General features: G+C 42.3%; 1 protein-coding gene and 1 long non-coding RNA gene across 6 annotated transcripts in view; one reads left to right on the top strand and one right to left on the bottom strand.

Annotated features, from left to right (window-relative positions):
• triqk (triple QxxK/R motif containing) overlaps nucleotides 1–13,824 on the bottom strand; it is an 18,979-nt gene extending 5,155 nt beyond the window's left edge. The window contains exons 1-3 of one of the 5 annotated variants that reach the window (XM_012836068.3): nucleotides 13,659–13,824; nucleotides 9,779–9,850; nucleotides 2,367–2,452 (exon numbers count right to left, since the gene is read on the bottom strand). In XM_012836068.3, the coding sequence (XP_012691522.1) occupies nucleotides 2,367–2,452; nucleotides 9,779–9,839 (147 nt within the window). In that variant the 5' untranslated portion in view covers nucleotides 9,840–9,850; nucleotides 13,659–13,824. Of the gene's footprint in view, nucleotides 1–2,366; nucleotides 2,453–9,778; nucleotides 9,851–12,365; nucleotides 13,128–13,163; nucleotides 13,339–13,371; nucleotides 13,598–13,658 lie in introns of those variants that run through there. The other 4 variants (XM_031586256.2, XM_031586260.2, XM_031586258.2 and 1 more) reach the window with 4 other exon arrangements.
• Nucleotides 13,825–16,683: 2,859 nt separating this feature from the next.
• LOC122133807 overlaps nucleotides 16,684–17,500 on the top strand; it is a 15,257-nt gene continuing 14,440 nt past the window's right edge. The window contains exon 1 of the long non-coding RNA XR_006153003.1: nucleotides 16,684–17,500. This exon is cut by the window's right edge and continues 425 nt beyond it. This is a non-coding gene — a long non-coding RNA (uncharacterized LOC122133807).

A 17,500-nucleotide genomic window follows, 5' to 3' on the forward strand; every position in this document is an offset into this window, starting at 1 on the left:
TGGGCTGGGCTGCACCATGCCATCATCTGAGAGGGGCACCGTAGGGGGGGGGGGGGGGTGTTCTGTGGGGGTGCCCACAGCAGGTGGCCTCATTCCCCAATACTTCCTGCCAAGCGCCAGCCTCTCGGCACACCAACTGGTCACCACGTGGCGAACAGCAGCTGGCGTGGGGCTCCGGTGCCAATCCACCCGGGCACAGCGCAGTGGCCAGGCTCCGGGATGGCCCGCTGCAGCCTGTGCCTCCCTCCTCTGAGAGATGCCAACCACAGCTGTGCCCAGCACAGAACCACTCAACCGCCCCAGCACAAACACATGGAGAGAGTGAGAGAGTGAGAGAGAGAGAGAGAGAGAGAGAAAGAAAGAGAAAGTGTGAGAGAGAGAGAGAGAGAGAGAGAAAGAGAGTGAGAGAGAGTCCAAGCTCACCGTGTGAGCACCTGCTAGCCATGACAGACAGCCCAGAGAAAAACATTAGCGTCTGGGCCGGCGGCCAGCACTCCACATCAGCCCCACAGAAGAGAGAAGAGAGAGGAGAGGGGTCAGAGTGGCCATCCACACAGCACAACAGTCAGACACAAACACAAACACAAGCTGAGAAGCCCGAGCCCCAAAGAAACCGATCAATGTCACCAATCAATACAAACGTGCAGAGTTACTAGTAAACAACAAAACACGTTCCAACCTATCTCTGTCCACCAAAAGACTACTCAAAAAAAAACTTAGGTGCAGGAGTCTGCTCCTTCAATTTAGGGATTTATAATTTACTAAGTCAAATGAGATTTAGGTCCTGGGACATAATTGCCTTTTTAGCTCGATCCCAAACGGGCGTTTAGACCGATCTTTAAAATCCCCTCTTTCAACTGCCATACTGATGCATAATTCATGTGGAATATCAATATTTTAAGATATAAGCCTCCTTAATTGGATTAAAGAAATTCGTAATGAGGCCAAAGTATTTCGAAAAAAGAGAGACTAAATATGGGCCGCTCTAAATGGCTTAACATAATTAACCTTCACTAATGCCATTTTCTGACCAAGTCACAGCCATGGCACCATTAGCACCTAATGTGGGGAGTTTGGAGCGGTTTGTCAAAATGTCCACAGCACTTCCATATAAACTGCCGTATCTGTTCAACATCAATTTCACCCAATTGAATTGAACTCAATTCACTTCATAAAAAAATAAAACCAAAAAAGAATCCTGTGTAGCAAGAAAGAAAGTGGAACAACCCTCTCCACGATCTCCACCTGAACAGCCCGAGCTCACTGGATGCTTGAGGAGAACAGGAGGCCTGGTGGCTGTGCTGGCGTCCATCAAGAAGAAGCCAAGCCACACCAGTGAGCCAGCGCTCGCTCTCCCTGCATCCATAATCACAGTGCCCTTCAACTCACGGGCACGGAAGGCCTCATTAAAGCAGACAAACAGCAAATGCCAACGCCGAGATGGAGCAGACTCACCCGCCTGCTGCTCCACAGTGTGTGTGTGTGTGTGTGTGTGTGTGTGTGTGTGTGTGTGTGTGTGTGTGTGTGTGTGTGTGAGATGGAGGAGACTCACCAGTGGCTCCCCAAGATCAACTCGAGAGCTAAAGCCACCCACACACACACACAGCGCCGAGCTGCCATGTAGGGCACAGCCAGAGGGGTCTGTTTGTGAGCGTGTGTGAGTGTGTGTGTGTGTGTGTGTACGTTCTTTGTTTATATGAATGTGTACTCTACAAGTGTATCTTTGTTCTCACTTCCTCTCTCTCTCTTTGCTGGGTGTGTGTGTGTGTGTGTGTGTGTGTGTGTGTGTGTGTATATCTATATACGTGTCTGTTGTGTGCTCACACTGGACACAGTCATCTCACTACAGCATGGAAATGGACTGCAGCACTGACCTTACAGAAGAGGAACACACAGAACTGTCCGGTCCAGTTACTGGCACAGTTATTGGCCAGCACACATACACACACTCACACATACACATGCACTCACACACACACAGAGACAGACACAGACACAGACATACGCGCACACACACACACACACACACACACACACACACACACACACACACACACACACACACACACACACACACACACACACACACACACACACAGACGCACACACTCTCTCACACACACAATAGCACAATACTGATACAGAACAGACACTCATATCTCTTCTTATCTCCACATGGAGAGAATGATATCTCTGTATATTCCCATGTTAGGGGTGTGTGAGCAAGACAGATGAGAAAGGAAAGGGCTGACCCACAGTGAGACAGAAAGAGATGGAGGAGAAGATGGGGTGAGAAAAGGAATGAGGAGAGACAGAAGAGGGGAGGAGAGAGGAGGAGAAGAGAGGAGAGGAAGTCGTCATCTCACCTTGATCCCTGGCGCGCTCCTCAAGGCGTCAGCCTTCAGTCTTGTGGCTTTTAGAGCCACTTTGGTCTTCTTGTAGTCTTGCTTCCCTGAAACACAATCACAGAGATGGCATGAGCTCAGTTCAAATGCAAGGGCTGTTTTCGACTAATTTCCCATTTGCCTTCACTTGCCATCTTTTTTTTTTTCAGTTTACACATCAAGGTAGTGATTAATTAGTTCAGCTTTAATACAGCTACTCCACACACTGAGAGTGACCTTTAGATTATCTTAAAGAATGCTTTTAAATAATAACAGTATATTTACGGCTGTGTTCATTAATTCTTGATTAGGTATCATTACGCTAATGCATTTTGGTTAAAACACAAAGATTCGACACAGATTTCTCTGCATTTAGACCTCTTAATTGGTGTTAATGTGAGAGATGGCTGAGCGTTTCCAGGAAAGGATGCAAGTGGCTTTTTAAAAGGGCATTAATAAGTTATTAACGAGTACTCCCATCCAACAGAAACCCGCTTTTAACTTACGCCTGGGTATATTTGGCTTCATTTGCAAACCACAAGGAGTCGAAAACAATGAAAATGGTTTTGCAATGGAGGCTTATCAAAACTCGTGTAAATACTGAATATATGGTAGTTTGCATCATCAAGTGACCAGCCTTGAGTTCACCTGAGAGTTGGTTCACAATCCACATTTCACAATTCGCATCAACCTACAGGCTAACTCCACCACCTGGCAACGAGAACAATTCTGCGTGTGTGTGTGTGTGTGTGTGTGTGAGTGCGCGCATGTGTGCGTGTGAGGGGGAGGTCTGTCTAATTAGAAACAAACAGATGAAGAAGAAAGAGGGAAAAAAAAGTGGAGGAGGCAACAGCTTGGCGGCAGGCGGCGGGGCGGATGTCCTTGGTGAGAGCGTCAGGCTCAGGGGTCGGACTCAAGGTCTCCCAGAGTGCTGTCGACACGAGAGGGGCCACGAGAAGTGCAACTCCTGCCTAATTAAGCCCCATTTACATTGAGCAGGGAGACGGAGGGAGAGAGAGGCAGAGAGAGGGAGATAGAGAAGATGGAATTAAGGAGGGTGAGAGACAAAGAGAAAAGGAAGAGAGGAAAGAAGAGGAGGGATACAGAAGGGGCATAATACAGAAAGAGGGAGAGGGAGAGGGGGAAAAAGAGAGAACATATATCTCTACCCATCGCTAGCTTAGCAAAGAGTGAGAGAGAGAAATGGAAGCTTTCCTCCAGACAAACAGGGATGCGGGACTGACCTCTCTCCAGGGAGGCAGCTGCTTCTCCTGCCATACGGTGCCCCCTTTGGGAGAGAGGATGGGAGAGGAGAGGAGCTGCCACTATCAGAGGCAAAACTGCTCGCACTCACACACCACACCACACCAGCACAGAGGATAGACACTCATTCCAGAGGTCAGCTACCGCCTCACAGAGTAGTCTCTCCATTAGTAATACTGTATACTGATACTAGTCTCTCTCTCCATTCGTAATACTGTATACTGATACTAGTCTCTCTCTCCATTAGTAATACTGTATACTGATACTAGTCTCTCTCTCCATTAGTAATACTGTATACTGATACTAGTCTCTCTCTCTCTCCATTAGTAATACTGTATACTGATACTAGTCTCTCTCTCCATTAGTAATACTGTATACTGATACTAGTCTCTCTCTCCATTAGTAATACTGTATACTGATACTAGTCTCTCTCTCTCCATTAGTAATACTGTATACTGATACTAGTCTCTCTCTCTCTCCATTAGTAATACTGTATACTGATACTAGTCTCTCTCTCTCTCCATTAGTAATACTGTATACTGATACTAGTCTCTCTCTCCATTAGTAATACTGTATACTGATACTAGTCTCTCTCTCTCTCTCCATTAGTAATACTGTATACTGATACTAGTCTCTCTCTCTCTCTCCATTAGTAATACTGTATACTGATACTAGTCTCTCTCTCCATTAGTAATACTGTATACTGAGCTATTTGCTTAATTCTGTATATCCTTTTTTTTAGTCTTTATCACTTTTTGAGATGGAACATCTAGACAGGCTTTTTAGCCACATGAACAACCTATGTTTGCCAGGGAAGTTTATGTCCAGCGTTTTAGCCCCTTTCTGAAGATGTAGCTCACCTCTATTACCGCTAACCTCTATTAGTTCACTGTGAACCTTCATTTACATTGATTTAATTTACTTTAATGTCTTTCCTCCAACACGTACCCTTGCTTTCAGAGCATCTTTCATTTTTAGATGTTTAAACTTGACTTCAGCTTCAGAGCTTTCCACTGGCATTATCGACTGTTTTAGGAGAATAACTGCAACTCTTATTACATTTTTTTAAATAAAATTTGTTTTAAAACTGCAGCTGGCATTCTCTTGTTCTTACATTCTTCATCAACATTTAAATTGCCCAAGTGTTTGTTACACTTACAGTTTGAGGGGGGGGGGGGGTACATTATGCTCAACATTCAAGCCACAGGTTTACTGCACTAGAACCCACACCTGTGCTGCTTCTACAAGCGGGGAACATGCAAGCCCCCATTCTGCTCGCAGTCAGCAGGGAAAGATTAGGTGAATGTGGTATTTTTCCATGAACCTCTTGTTGCAGAGTAAATACACACAACAAAAACCGACTCCACCATCTGTTCCAAATGAATAGTTAAACTGTCAGGAAATCAAAGTAATCACGCAGAGCGTGCCGATTAATTCTTTATACTGAGAGGATCTGCATCCTTGCTGTTTGCACTGACTCAGGTACAAATGGGTCCAAGGGAATGCATGAGTTTGGTTTCTGAGTCAGATCCTGGAAAAAGCCATTTATACAGTATATCAGGCTGACTAACCTGCAGACAGAGGAAAACATTATAGTTTTAGAAGTAGCATTAATATAGAGTGCATACGAAGAGTTGTCAAACCCTTTCAAGTTTTCTACATTTTGGTTTCAAACTCATCTTAAAATTGATTCAATTAATTATTTCTCATGAATCTACTGTATATACGATAATGCACTATGACAAAGTAGAGTTATGTTAATGTATTAAAAATAAACGACTGAAATTTCTATTTACATAAGTATTCAGATCCTTTGTTATGACACTTGAGCTCTGGAGCATCCTACTTCTATGAATGGTCCTTGAGATGCTTCTACAACTTGATTGGAGTCCACCTGTGCCTATTGAATTCATTTGGACTATTAGAACATTAGGAAAGGCACACACCCCTCTATATAAGGCATCACAGCTAGAGGTGTAAACCAGGCCATTAGGTTGAGAGAATTGTCTGTAGACCTGCGTGACAGGCAATGCTGCTGTGCAAAGAGCACAGTAGCCTCCATCATTCTCAAATGGAAAAGATTTGAGTCTTCCTAAATCTGGCTGCCCAGCCAAACTGAGTAATCAGGGACGAAGGTCTTTAGTCAGACAGGTAACCAAGAACCTAATGGTCACTATGGATGAGATCCGGAGTTCCTTTGTGGAGATGGGAGCACCTTACAGAGAAACCGCCATTACTGCAGCACTCCACCGATCAGGCCTTTATGGGTAGAGTGGCCAGACAGAAGCCATTCCTCACTAAAAAGCACCTGAACGACTCTCAGACCACGAGAAACAAAATCCTGAAGAAACTAATATGAACCTATTCGGTAACATTTCCCATTGCCGTGTGTGGAGGAAACCAGACACTGAGTGAAAACCTCCTACCAGAAAACTCCTCCAGAAACTCCTACCAGAGTGCTCAGGATCTCAGGCCGGGGCGGAGGTTCACATTTCAACAAGATAACGAGCCGAAGCATACTGCCAAGAAAAAAGATGAGTGGCTTTGGGAAAACTCTGTGAAAGTCCTGGAGTGATCCAGCCAGATTCCGGACCTAAACCCAATAGAGAATCTCTCGAGCAGAGAACTGAAAAAGGCTGTGCACTGACCCGGTTGAGCTTGAACGGCAATCGAGAAACTTCCAAATGAAAGGTATGCAAAGCTTGAAGGATCATTCCCAAGAAGACTTGAGTCTGTCATTGCTGTCAAAAGTGCTTTAACCAAGTACTTAGTCAAAGGTTTGAATACTCATGTGAATATTTCATGTGTTTTATTTTTTTAAATGAATTATTTTTTGCCATTGTGGAATATTATGTCTAGACTCGTGGAAAAAATGAATGGAATCCATTTTAGGATGAGTCTGAAACATAACAAAATGTGGAAAACTTGAAAGGTTCTGAAACCGTTCTGTATGCACTGTAAGTAGTTAAGTTTCATGGTCCTGGTGGCTTAGTGGCCAGAGCACCACTCACTACACCGTGTAGTTGTTGGAATCTTTTTTTAAACAGGAATTTTGTTTTTCAGGAGCCAAAAGGTCAAGTACTTTTTTAGTAATTTTTCAGACATTAGCACGCAGTTACTAATCTAATAGCTGAACATATCAGGCTCCATGAATACATCACCTGGCTCCATATTAAGCCACCAAAGCAGTGACCTGTGAACTTAAAACAGCATCTCTGTTCTTAGACCCACCTTAATAAGAACATTACACTATTTTGGCAGTCACACAGTGACATTACCTTACCAGCATCTGATCCTACGGTCATTGTTTTTACAGTGAGTCAGTGATTCTAAAGATCCTCATTCTCTTTTTGTGAGATGAACTTGATCATCAAGTTTTACAGCAGATAGCTTTAGAGAACAGCTCCGTTTATTAATCAGCTTTAGATGAGCTATTCCCCGTGGCAGTTATGTGTCTTTGGTGGACCGCGGGGCCCACTCAGTGAAAGCATGGCCCGCTCTATTGTCTTTCGGATGCGCACAAAAGCGACGCCTCCGTGCGCTGTCGCATTGTGCGATCCGCTGGCAACACGTGGCAAATCTTCCCATGGTGCCGCGGGGTGTCCTTTCAAAGACAGCACAGCTGATTTCACTTCAAAGGGTCCCCGTCTCCTCACCCGCCACCGGACTCACTTAGCATCTATTTTCACGCTCCTATTCATCCTCCACTTAGCAGCTAGTTCTGCAAATTGCCACAGCGGAGAGGAAGCATGTTCAGATCTGCCGCACAGAAAACAAGCTGTTACCATCACCATCGTTCGCTGGGAAACCTGAACACCATACAGGAAACGACACACTGATAGCTTCAACACCCAACACAGCTCAACGCCCAGTGACTTTTCTGCTATGCCATTTTGAATGAACACCTTCCCTTCCCAGTAAGACGACTCGAGTGGGAACGAGACAAGGCACAAATAGCAGAACGCCAACCCGATCTACACTCACAGTCAATCGAGTGTCCCTTTGTTTATCCGGCTGATCTGTGCGACGCTGAACCATGGATGCGTGTGTCATGTCTTATTATTTCTCCATGGGGTTACACTGATGTCCTTTAGCTTAGGGACTGCCCCCATGTGACAGACCTATGGGAACTGTTCTGAAGAATTTAAACAGAAAACACAAAACCCCAAAAGTGAGTGATGTGTGATTTGGGAAGACAGCCCAAATCTGCACCACTAACCCCTGGGGTGCGGGTGAAGGGTGGTGACAGCTCCCCTCTTCTGCGGCCAGGACCCGGCAGGCACCGTGTACGAACAAGAACCCGAGAGCCAGCCGCCAATCACTGACATGTACCACCAGAGCAAAACCAGCCCGACTCACACCCCAGCAGAGGCATTTGGCCTCTGTCTCTTACATCATGTCAACAAAGCGGGGGGGGGGAAATCAGGATAGCGAAACAATGAAAATATTTCTCCCTGTTAAAGCCCGCTTGTGTAAGAAAAAGCCATGCCCATTTACGCAGCATACAAAAAGCACACACATAAAGAAGGTTAAAATAAAAAAGAACATGTTGAAGGCTTGTTTTTCCCAGGCGGATAATTGTCTCACACTGTTAAAGAGCTTTTCTCCCTACCCCTCTCTGCTTCTCTTCATCCATCCTTCCTTCATCTCTCTCACTCACTCTCCATCTCACCCTTGTTTTCAGTGATCATATCTCAGGCAGGATGACCACATCCACACAACAGCAGCCTCTCCACCAGGCCTGTAGTCCATTACGAGGTGTAATGATAGTACTTAAGGACAGCGTGTCAACTGGAGGCTTCTGGTGATGCCTGACATCACAAAAGCTTCTCTCGTGAAATAGCCAGGCCTGACAGCATATAAATTACACTGCCATTACTTTTTTCAAATTGTGATGTGTGTTCTTTTCTTTCAAAAATGCTCTGTGCTATTTTGGGCTTTTTTTGTTAAACAGTGATTCGCCCCAAATTGACAGTTTCAGGCTCTTTGGAAGGGAAAACAGAAAGGTGGAGAGCATGTGCGTGACTTCATTGTCTGGGGAACGGTGCTGTCTAGCATAATGTATACGCTAGAAAAATACATCAAATTTGTGTGATATCTTTTGAATTCAGCAAGGGGTGGCTCATTGTTTTATTTGGATGAGTTGAAAGAGACGAAGTGAAAGAGACGAACATGCATGGAAGTGTCCGCATAGTCTAACACACATAATTGCGTAATCAGGGAATATTCTAGATCACATGGTTAAAAAAAATGGGTTGCACATGACTTGGTATCACACTGCACAAGATTAAAAGAAACCGAAGAGATTATGTAGCGTTCTCTGAGCAAATCTATGATTCTTAATGCTTAATACCACAACAAATGAAATGCACTTTAATGATGCTCATAAAAGCATGCAGTCTTACTAACCTAACTGCCTAGTATAGCAATGGGTTTATTCCTACCAAACTCACAGTGCTATTGAATAAATGCCAGGTGCACAACCACCCTAACAAGCCTTGTTGTCAACCATCTGACTGAAGCCCCCAGTTCCCTTGTAATGTCACCGGCAACTGTCCTATTTTCCTCAACTATGCTGCAATCCCTATCAAACCCCACATACCACAGCTGGCAATCATACAGCTTGGACAGAATGACTGACAAGAAAGATACTGTCTTGGTCGAAGGTTTCTTATGGTTAAAGAAAGACAAAATAGATTAAAAAAAAGAAATAAATACACAAAAGCAGAAATGAATATCAGAAACCCCACAGCAGGATTCTGCGCAATTAGGGAAAATATCATTACAACAGGACTGCAGTATTGCATCTGCTTTTCAAGGTTAAGCAGCTTGAAGGTCTAACATCTTGTGACACTGAGTCACACAGAAAAAAAAATCCAATTAAGGCAGTGACCCATCTCTTTGCCAACTCAACTCAAAGGCCTCTCTTTTCTTATCTGGCCATAGCCTTTCCAGATGCATAGCAATCATTCATTATGCCAACAAACATATTCACTGCAAAAGTTAGGTGAAAATCTTTGCCTTCGAGCTCTGCAATACTGTTTGGGATGAAGATTTAATGAACTCTGTAGGCTCATCCTGAATGTCTGACCCCCAGGAAAGAGGCCCGGTCTACCAGAGTTGAAACGTACCGATCTGTTTGCGGTACTGATCGACCGGCAGCTTAGCAGTGGTTGCATCCTTCTTCCCCATCTTTTCCTCACCTAGAGAAGACACAGAGAGAACAAGAGTAAATAAAACATGCCTTCAAGGCAGGCAAGTCTGAAGCTGGGCCAAGAGTGTAGAGGTAAATTATGGAGAGGCTGTCTGAGTTCAGGTAACAAAGTTTTGAAGAGAAGAACGGCCATGTGAAACACAGCATGATAAACACTAGATAGACACATGCCTTTGATAAGTTTATATTTTTAAATAGAAAGTTCTGGTTTTTTTTATTTCATTTTATGCATTTATTCACCATATGTTATTTCTGTTCACTTTTTCTCCCTATAAACTTGTTCTTTATCAAACTGTTACACAAATATAAACATAATACTAATAATGAGTGCATTATTAATTATGCATTTTTCGAATGTGATGCAATATTTGACATAATTGTGATGTGAGATGTTTTTATGTAGAGAACAAAGATCTACATTTGAGAATAAACATATCACATGAAAGATATGAAGTATACATGTAATATTAAGGATGAAAAAACATCTAAAGATGGAGAGCATATAATCCCAGAGAGGTGAGGAGCTTCACTGAATTTAATCACTCTGGGGGATTATTGAGGTGTGCTTGGAAACCTACTCATGCCTTCGAGCGGACATAAAACTTCCTGAGTGGTCAATCCTTTTAACATTGACCATTTAAATTCCTTTAGTCAGAATATGATTTCATGCCTCAGCACCGACCAGCAAATTGCTTAGAGTTGAGCACTCTATTGACGGAGTGGCAGCTCCCCTCATTATCATAGGGCTATTTGTTGAGAGATTATTTGTTTGTTGATATGTCTTTCTCCTACAGAAGTCTACTCCTCCTGAGGAAAAGTGTTACCTGGTTGATTCATTTGAAAGGCATTTGAAAGTCAAGAAAACTTTGCAAAATCTACATAAAATCAATTAAGTAAGGTTTAATATACCGTCTCTTACCTAAGGTTACAATGATTGAAACCGTGACATAATTATCTTATTCCTATTTTATTACTTTTCTTCCTCATAGACCACTGGTAACACGAAATAATGCACTGCATAACAGGCAAGTTCTTTTGTCCCTTAGAAACAGTAAGCTTCAATTCATTCCACTCTATAGGCCTGTCTGCTAGATTTTATGATGTTCTTCTTAGCATATTTCAAGGTGAAAAAAATCTAATTCTGGAGGGAACAAAGATGAATCAATCTCAGTGTCCTTGAAGGCATATCACAGTATTCCTTACCACGAATACCAGCAGTTTAAGATGATCGTGGGATAGGCTTTATATGCTGAAGAGGATCCCTGAGTACTCTGAAATGAGTCGAGTCTTTATTTATGATTCACATTTCTATGGTTGCCTTGTCTTTATTATGTGAAATGTCTACATGGATTTGGGTCATTATCCTTCTTCTGTGATGGCCACTTGACTTTGATCCAATACCTGAGATTCCAGACTCTACCTTCAATCGTGGTCGTAGCTTATTGAATTAGTCATTACATTCTTTCCTATTTATGCCATCATTTTTCCACATGACTTTATTGATTGAGTATCCAGTGGGCCTCAGCAGGGAGACTGAGGAAGAGCTCCTGATAGAAGTCTTAGCTTTCTCTGTTTCCTATGTATCCGTCTAGCTTTCTCTGTTTTCTATGTATCCGTCTAGCTTTCTCTCCGACAGAAAGCGTAATTGTCCAACAGAAATCTGTATGATTCAAATAAAATCAGTTACTGCAATAACATTGGAGAAATCAAGTCTTATCTACTTGAACAGTAGTAGCTTCCTTGTAATGCAGAGCTGCTAGTCCCGTGCTGTATTCCCCACCACACCTCGTTGGACGTGCGCTGCTCTGCTCCCAATGCTAAGCAGGCCGCCTGTCTGTGGTCTAGCTGTCGGGCATGCTGATGCCCTGCTGCTCTTGAAAGATAGGTTTATGAGTCTGAAGTGAGGCGGGTCGGCAGGGCGCTGCTGGATTTCTCTGGGAGAGAATAGGTCAGAGGGGTTTAAACATCATCAGAAACACAGCCTTGCCCTTTGGCTCACTCCAGCTTTTTCCCAATCTTCAACAAAAGCAGCATTATTGATTGAGAATAGTATTGCGAGGAACAAGGCTGGAATCTTAATAAGACAGGCTCTGCTTGCCCCAGAAAAAAATAACAAGCTGATAATATACTACACACAATAGATCCCCCTGTTGTTAAACCTATGAATGTGTGTAGATAAGCCATCTGATATCTGCGTACACAAAAGAGCCTTTTAGGGTTTTCAGAGAAACATGTGCGGTAGGTCTGGTTGTTTAAAGACTTTAAAGAGAACATTTCTGTAATTATCTAAAATCATGGAAATTAGCAGGTAGGACCCCTGTTGGTTTATAACGCTCTGGGTTGCAATCTATAATGGCCATTACAATATATCTAACAAACAATGTAAAAGGTCTTCCCTCAAGACTTTCAGAGTATTTTAGCACTCCTCTGTGCAAAAAGTCATCACGTTTATCATTTCCCTTTCTTTGTAAAATTATGAAATTTGAAGTGGAAGCTATTCTTACCTTCGTGGAAATATTAAGAGCCGTCACAGAAGAGTAATGCGGAGGCAAATACACACAGACATGGCACTGACTCTAAAGGAAGCTAGCTCTGTTTTCACAACACCATGTCTCATGTCATTCTGGAAGAGGCTATAGTCCACTGAAAAAGTAACCTAAGTAAGAGAGCCGTCAAGTAGAATGCACTCGACTAAATCATCCGACTGTCTGTCATTGATGGCATGTGACAATTATCGCAAAATATCACGGGGAACTAGCTGGCAGAGAAGGAATCATCCAAAAATAACATGATTACAATGAATACAGACAAATCTAATGTATACTATAGGCCTAATGGTGGATTCGGCACTTTATGTATTTATTTAAATTAAACTCTACACTCACTAAACTCACCAGGCCATGCAGGCAAGTGTGGTGTGGCTAAATTCAGTGCGTGCATGGACTACTCAGAGATGTATAGGGTTACAGGATACTGGCTTGCAAAGCCAAGATATAAATATTGCAAGCATGTGATAGTAAGAGACACATTATTATTTTAATTTTGCTGCTTTCATCACTTAAGTACCAGAAGCCAGTGTCCGCTGTGTTCATCTGATGTAATGTTGTATTTTATTGTGGGCTAGGCTACAATATTGGAGCGACTGTCAATATAATACCATAACTTCATTTATTTTATTTTCAGTATTATGCAAGTGGCCTATTTCCATATTTATATTGTTGAATTAGTCTTAGAATGCGATGCTTCAAAAACTCCTGGCCTAAAATTAGCCATAGCAACATGAAAACAAATTATCTTGTTACCACTTGAGATCACCCCTGAATGCAATCTGCCTGATCCTTGGTGAGGTAGCCTGTTTTCTGTCACCAACGATCGTTTAATTTAAACGGTCATTTAACTTATGGAGAGACGACACCATTCATGAAGCATGTCGAAAATGTCACAAAGAAAAAGGGGAACACAAAAGATGTTCTCGCTGCTTAGCTGCACTTTGAGCAAACATAATAGTACCATGCCAACACATCACCTCCTGAGTTCTCTTCCTGAATTGACGTGTTTTTCCAAGACAGGCAACGGAAGCATCCATTCAGAGATGAGTTCTTGAGCAACTGGCCAATGGTATATTCCAAGGCGGGACTAACAAGCGAGAGGGAATAGCCTCAATCAACACCGAATTACTGCATGCAGAATAAGGTTTTTGTCTTGTTGTTTGGAATTAGCAATATGTCATGTTGAAGCCTGCTTAATACTGTCCCGGCGTATAGAGGTAAGGGAATATAAAATATGCATCAACTTACCAGACAGGGTAGGGCAGGACAGCCAGGGAGTTACTGTGCTGTCTGTCTTCCTGTTACAGTCGACGGTGCTCAAACGCTACTCGCTTACAACCAATCAGTGTGCAACTTCCGCCCACTGTCTTTTACTGTAGTCGGATCAATTTCAAAGGTAAACCCAGGTAGCCCAAATGTGGAGGCGGTCTAGTCTGTACTCCTCCTGAGGTCTGGCTGCCAACTACATGTTTTTTTACCGGGAGACATTTCGGCAGCTAAATTGATCACTAATTGTATGCTATTTATTCATATGAAAGTCAAATGTGCGGGTTTGTTACAGTGTGAACAAAGTGCAGATGAAAAATCACTTTTTGGTGGAGCTGCCTTATAGCACCTCTCACTCACTCTGCAGTGTCATCAATCTTCAAAGTGGCAGTTAGAGAGAGAGAGCTCTTTGAGGAGATAAGACTATTTCTGTCTCTCCATTTCCTTGCTTCACCATTTTTTTCATTGCTTAGCTGTGATTTACATTTCTTTTGTTTACTGTGTTGAATTTCTGTTTCCGTAATTGCATTCAGGCTTATTGCTGCCTGGGGCAACATGCGGATTATGGAGTGGCTTTCCACTGCTTGTAACTTATTGAAGTTTAAAATGATTTTCTGGTCTCCCGTGGGCAGCCGATTTGTGAGCAGCACAGCAGTAACTAATAGATGTAATCTGCTTATAATGGTGCCTGTAAAATGCGTTATTTACTCTGTGGAGGACATCGATATCAGGCACTTTAACATGGCGTCTGATGTGACAATGTTGTACTCACACATTTTTCAGTGTTGTGTGTCAGCAGCTGGTCTTTGAAATGTTGCCCAGAAGCGAAGCGGTTTCATCAAAGAGTGTCACAATTTCATGTAGCCTAGTCTACATTGTATCAGAATAATGCTTAGAAAAGGGATTGGAAAAATGGTGAAAAATTCCATGAGCAGCTTTTCAGAGGTTTATTAATAAATGTTGGCATTGTATGTGCACACCAAGACAATGGCAAGATTTCAGCAAGAGAGACTATCCAATTTTCAAATAAAACAAGGCCACAAAATGGAGAGCCAGAATGCTTTCTTATCATTCTGTTTTGCATAATTAATTTACCTTTCATTAGAATGCAGCAGCTAAGCACGCTGTGGTGCTGATAAATACAAAGAGCATTAGCCTAAATACATTTGTGCGAATGAAAACAGATGACTTGCCAGTGGTTTTGGACACTGATGCTACGTGTGCAATGCAGTCTGCCAGAGCATGCTGATAATATTTCAAAATAGATGCTTATTTCCCTGGGGGTTGTAATTGCAACATGAAATACTGCTCTCGTAAAAGACTTTGCTCCTTTTGTTGAGGACAAATTGGAATGTAAAGGAACAAGTAAGGAGCAGCCTGTAACTGAATGAAAATAGAGGGACCATGGAAATGTTTATTTAAGATGAATTCAGTTCAGGCAACAGAAATGTCAAGGCATTTCTCAATGTCTTTGCCTTCTGTTAGCAGGCTGGTTAGAGATTTTGAAATATTGAGGAGGTGTTTGTTTTACGATTCAGATTAAACTGTTTAACAAGCAGGTGTCTAAAGGTCAGTGTGAAAAGGGAAAACAGCCATCGGGATCACACTGTGCCTCTACAGAGGAATACAAAAAACTGTCTAGGAAGGAACAACAGTTAGAAACACACAAAGATCTCTCAAACAATAAACTTTTAATAATGTATTTTTTTTCTGTTGAAGTCTCATTGTGATTTGAAATGTTTTTATTTTTTTGTTCATAATCCATTAGTAATGCTAAATCAATGAAGGCTCAGCGGGAGAGGGGAGTGTGCTAATGACAGACACATCTCACAGCTGGAGGACTCATCAGCACTGCTTTACTCTCGCTCCATCCATCTCACCACATCATTTTTTTTCTCCACTTTTTTCTTCGATCTGTTTATTTGCTTTCCTCTCATTCCAACTCTTCCACCACTTTCTCTTGTTTCCCTTTTCTCTGTGCCCCTCTCTTTGTCTCTGTTCTTTCTTAATTGGGATATTAGAAAGAATGTCATGAGGAGAAATCCCCCAGGGTTTCGCTGGGTTAAATGACACGCACAACTCCAGCCAAACGCTGCCAGAAGATGTGTCAACATCATTTCAAGCAATTTAGAGCCATCCTGAGGGACAAGATCATTTAGAAATCAGAGAACTGGTCAGGGAGTTAAACAAACGGATGCGTTCACTAGTGCCTTACTGAAGAAGTCTCTTTTTTTGTAGGCATCTGTTTGTTTTCTTTTGTTGGACATGTCTTTGTTTACTAGCACTTTAGTTTCTGTGATATCGACAGCAGTGTGCCAATGAATTTCACACTTCCTGCATTTTTTTCTGCAATGAAATCCCACTGACGTGAATGAAGTGTGTTGGCGAAGACCAGAAGGGTACAGGGCAATTATTCAATGACACATTACAAGTATGCTCTTGTCAAAATACTGTTAGAATTTTTTTTATTATGAAATGATTTTTAGGCCAGACTGACTACAAGATTATTTGACACAACAGATTGCCACGGCAATGAATAGTGATATTATTATGATAGTATATAGCATAAAGTGGACTTGCTAGTAAAAGTCCTTTAATTAGTTATGCTTATTTTCTGTTTCTGACTACTCAGACATCTTAAAGTAATAGGTAGTAGTTATCTCTAAAATGCAACAAAAAGACCAAACCTTTATTGTTTGGCTGAAGCCCTGCCCTCAGCAGCAATAAAAATAACTTTTTTTTGACACCACTTCAACTCATAGTATACAACAATAGTGAGCACAGCCCTGTGCAATATGACTTAAATATCAAATTATTCAAAATTGTATTATTTCTAAGTTGAGTATTTAGTATTTATTTAAAGACTATATTTGAATACAATTAAAGTGAATACCTATGATCACTGACACACAACTTAGAAAACCTGTGATCATTGAAACAAAATTGAGTACACCTGTGATTCAATTAGCCTAATTGCATTACCATGGTTGTAAAATGACCTGTGAACACCAAAACATTCTCAATTTTGGACCTATGGGCTGTGCCTATCTGCATTACGGCTCTGCATGGAAAAGTATTGCCAGAGGAAATTGAAAAATCTGATTGTGAGACTACACAAAGGTGGAAAACGATACAGGAAGATCTGTGATCAACTAAAAATCAGTCAAAACACAGTTGCAGCAGCAATCAGAAGGTATAAAACGAGTTAAAGCGTCACTAATCAGAGCTGCAGTGGCCGTCCTCCTAATGACCACGGACCGTGTGCCGGAACAATCTACGGGGCAAGTGCTTCAAACTTGGCACAGGGGTCATCAATGGAAATTTGAGTTTCTGGGACAGCTCAGACAGGAAGCAAAGGACATTGCATAAAGTCAGCCTCTATAGACGGCATCCGAGAAAAAAAATCCTTGCTTGCTCTTCACGTACTAACTGACACTCAGATATGTCAATCATGGAGCTGATTTTTTTTTTTCCCCGAATGATAACGAGCAACTTCGGGTAGAAGAAATATCTGTTTCCATCGCACATCACATTATTTGTGCTTTCCCGAATAATGTATTCGGATGCACGTACATCCCTTCTGCATTTCTACAATATCTTCAAAACTAGGACTAGAGCTCACAAGACCCCCCCTCCCCCCCCATCCATCCATTTTCCTTCTGAATTTATTTCTCAGTGTTTGGACCGACCACTGCTGAGAAGTTCTCTCGTTCCAATCCTGCCCCAGTTGCTCATCAGCGAGAGCGGTGAATCTCAACACATTCCTCTGTTTAATATTCTTATCTCTCTCCCCCCGCTGCAGCATGCCTGGTGCCCGTGGCGAA

The sequence above is a fragment of the Clupea harengus genome, chromosome 19 (assembly GCF_900700415.2).
Source record: "Clupea harengus chromosome 19, Ch_v2.0.2, whole genome shotgun sequence".
In the NCBI taxonomy this organism is placed as follows: domain Eukaryota; kingdom Metazoa; phylum Chordata; class Actinopteri; order Clupeiformes; family Clupeidae; genus Clupea; species Clupea harengus.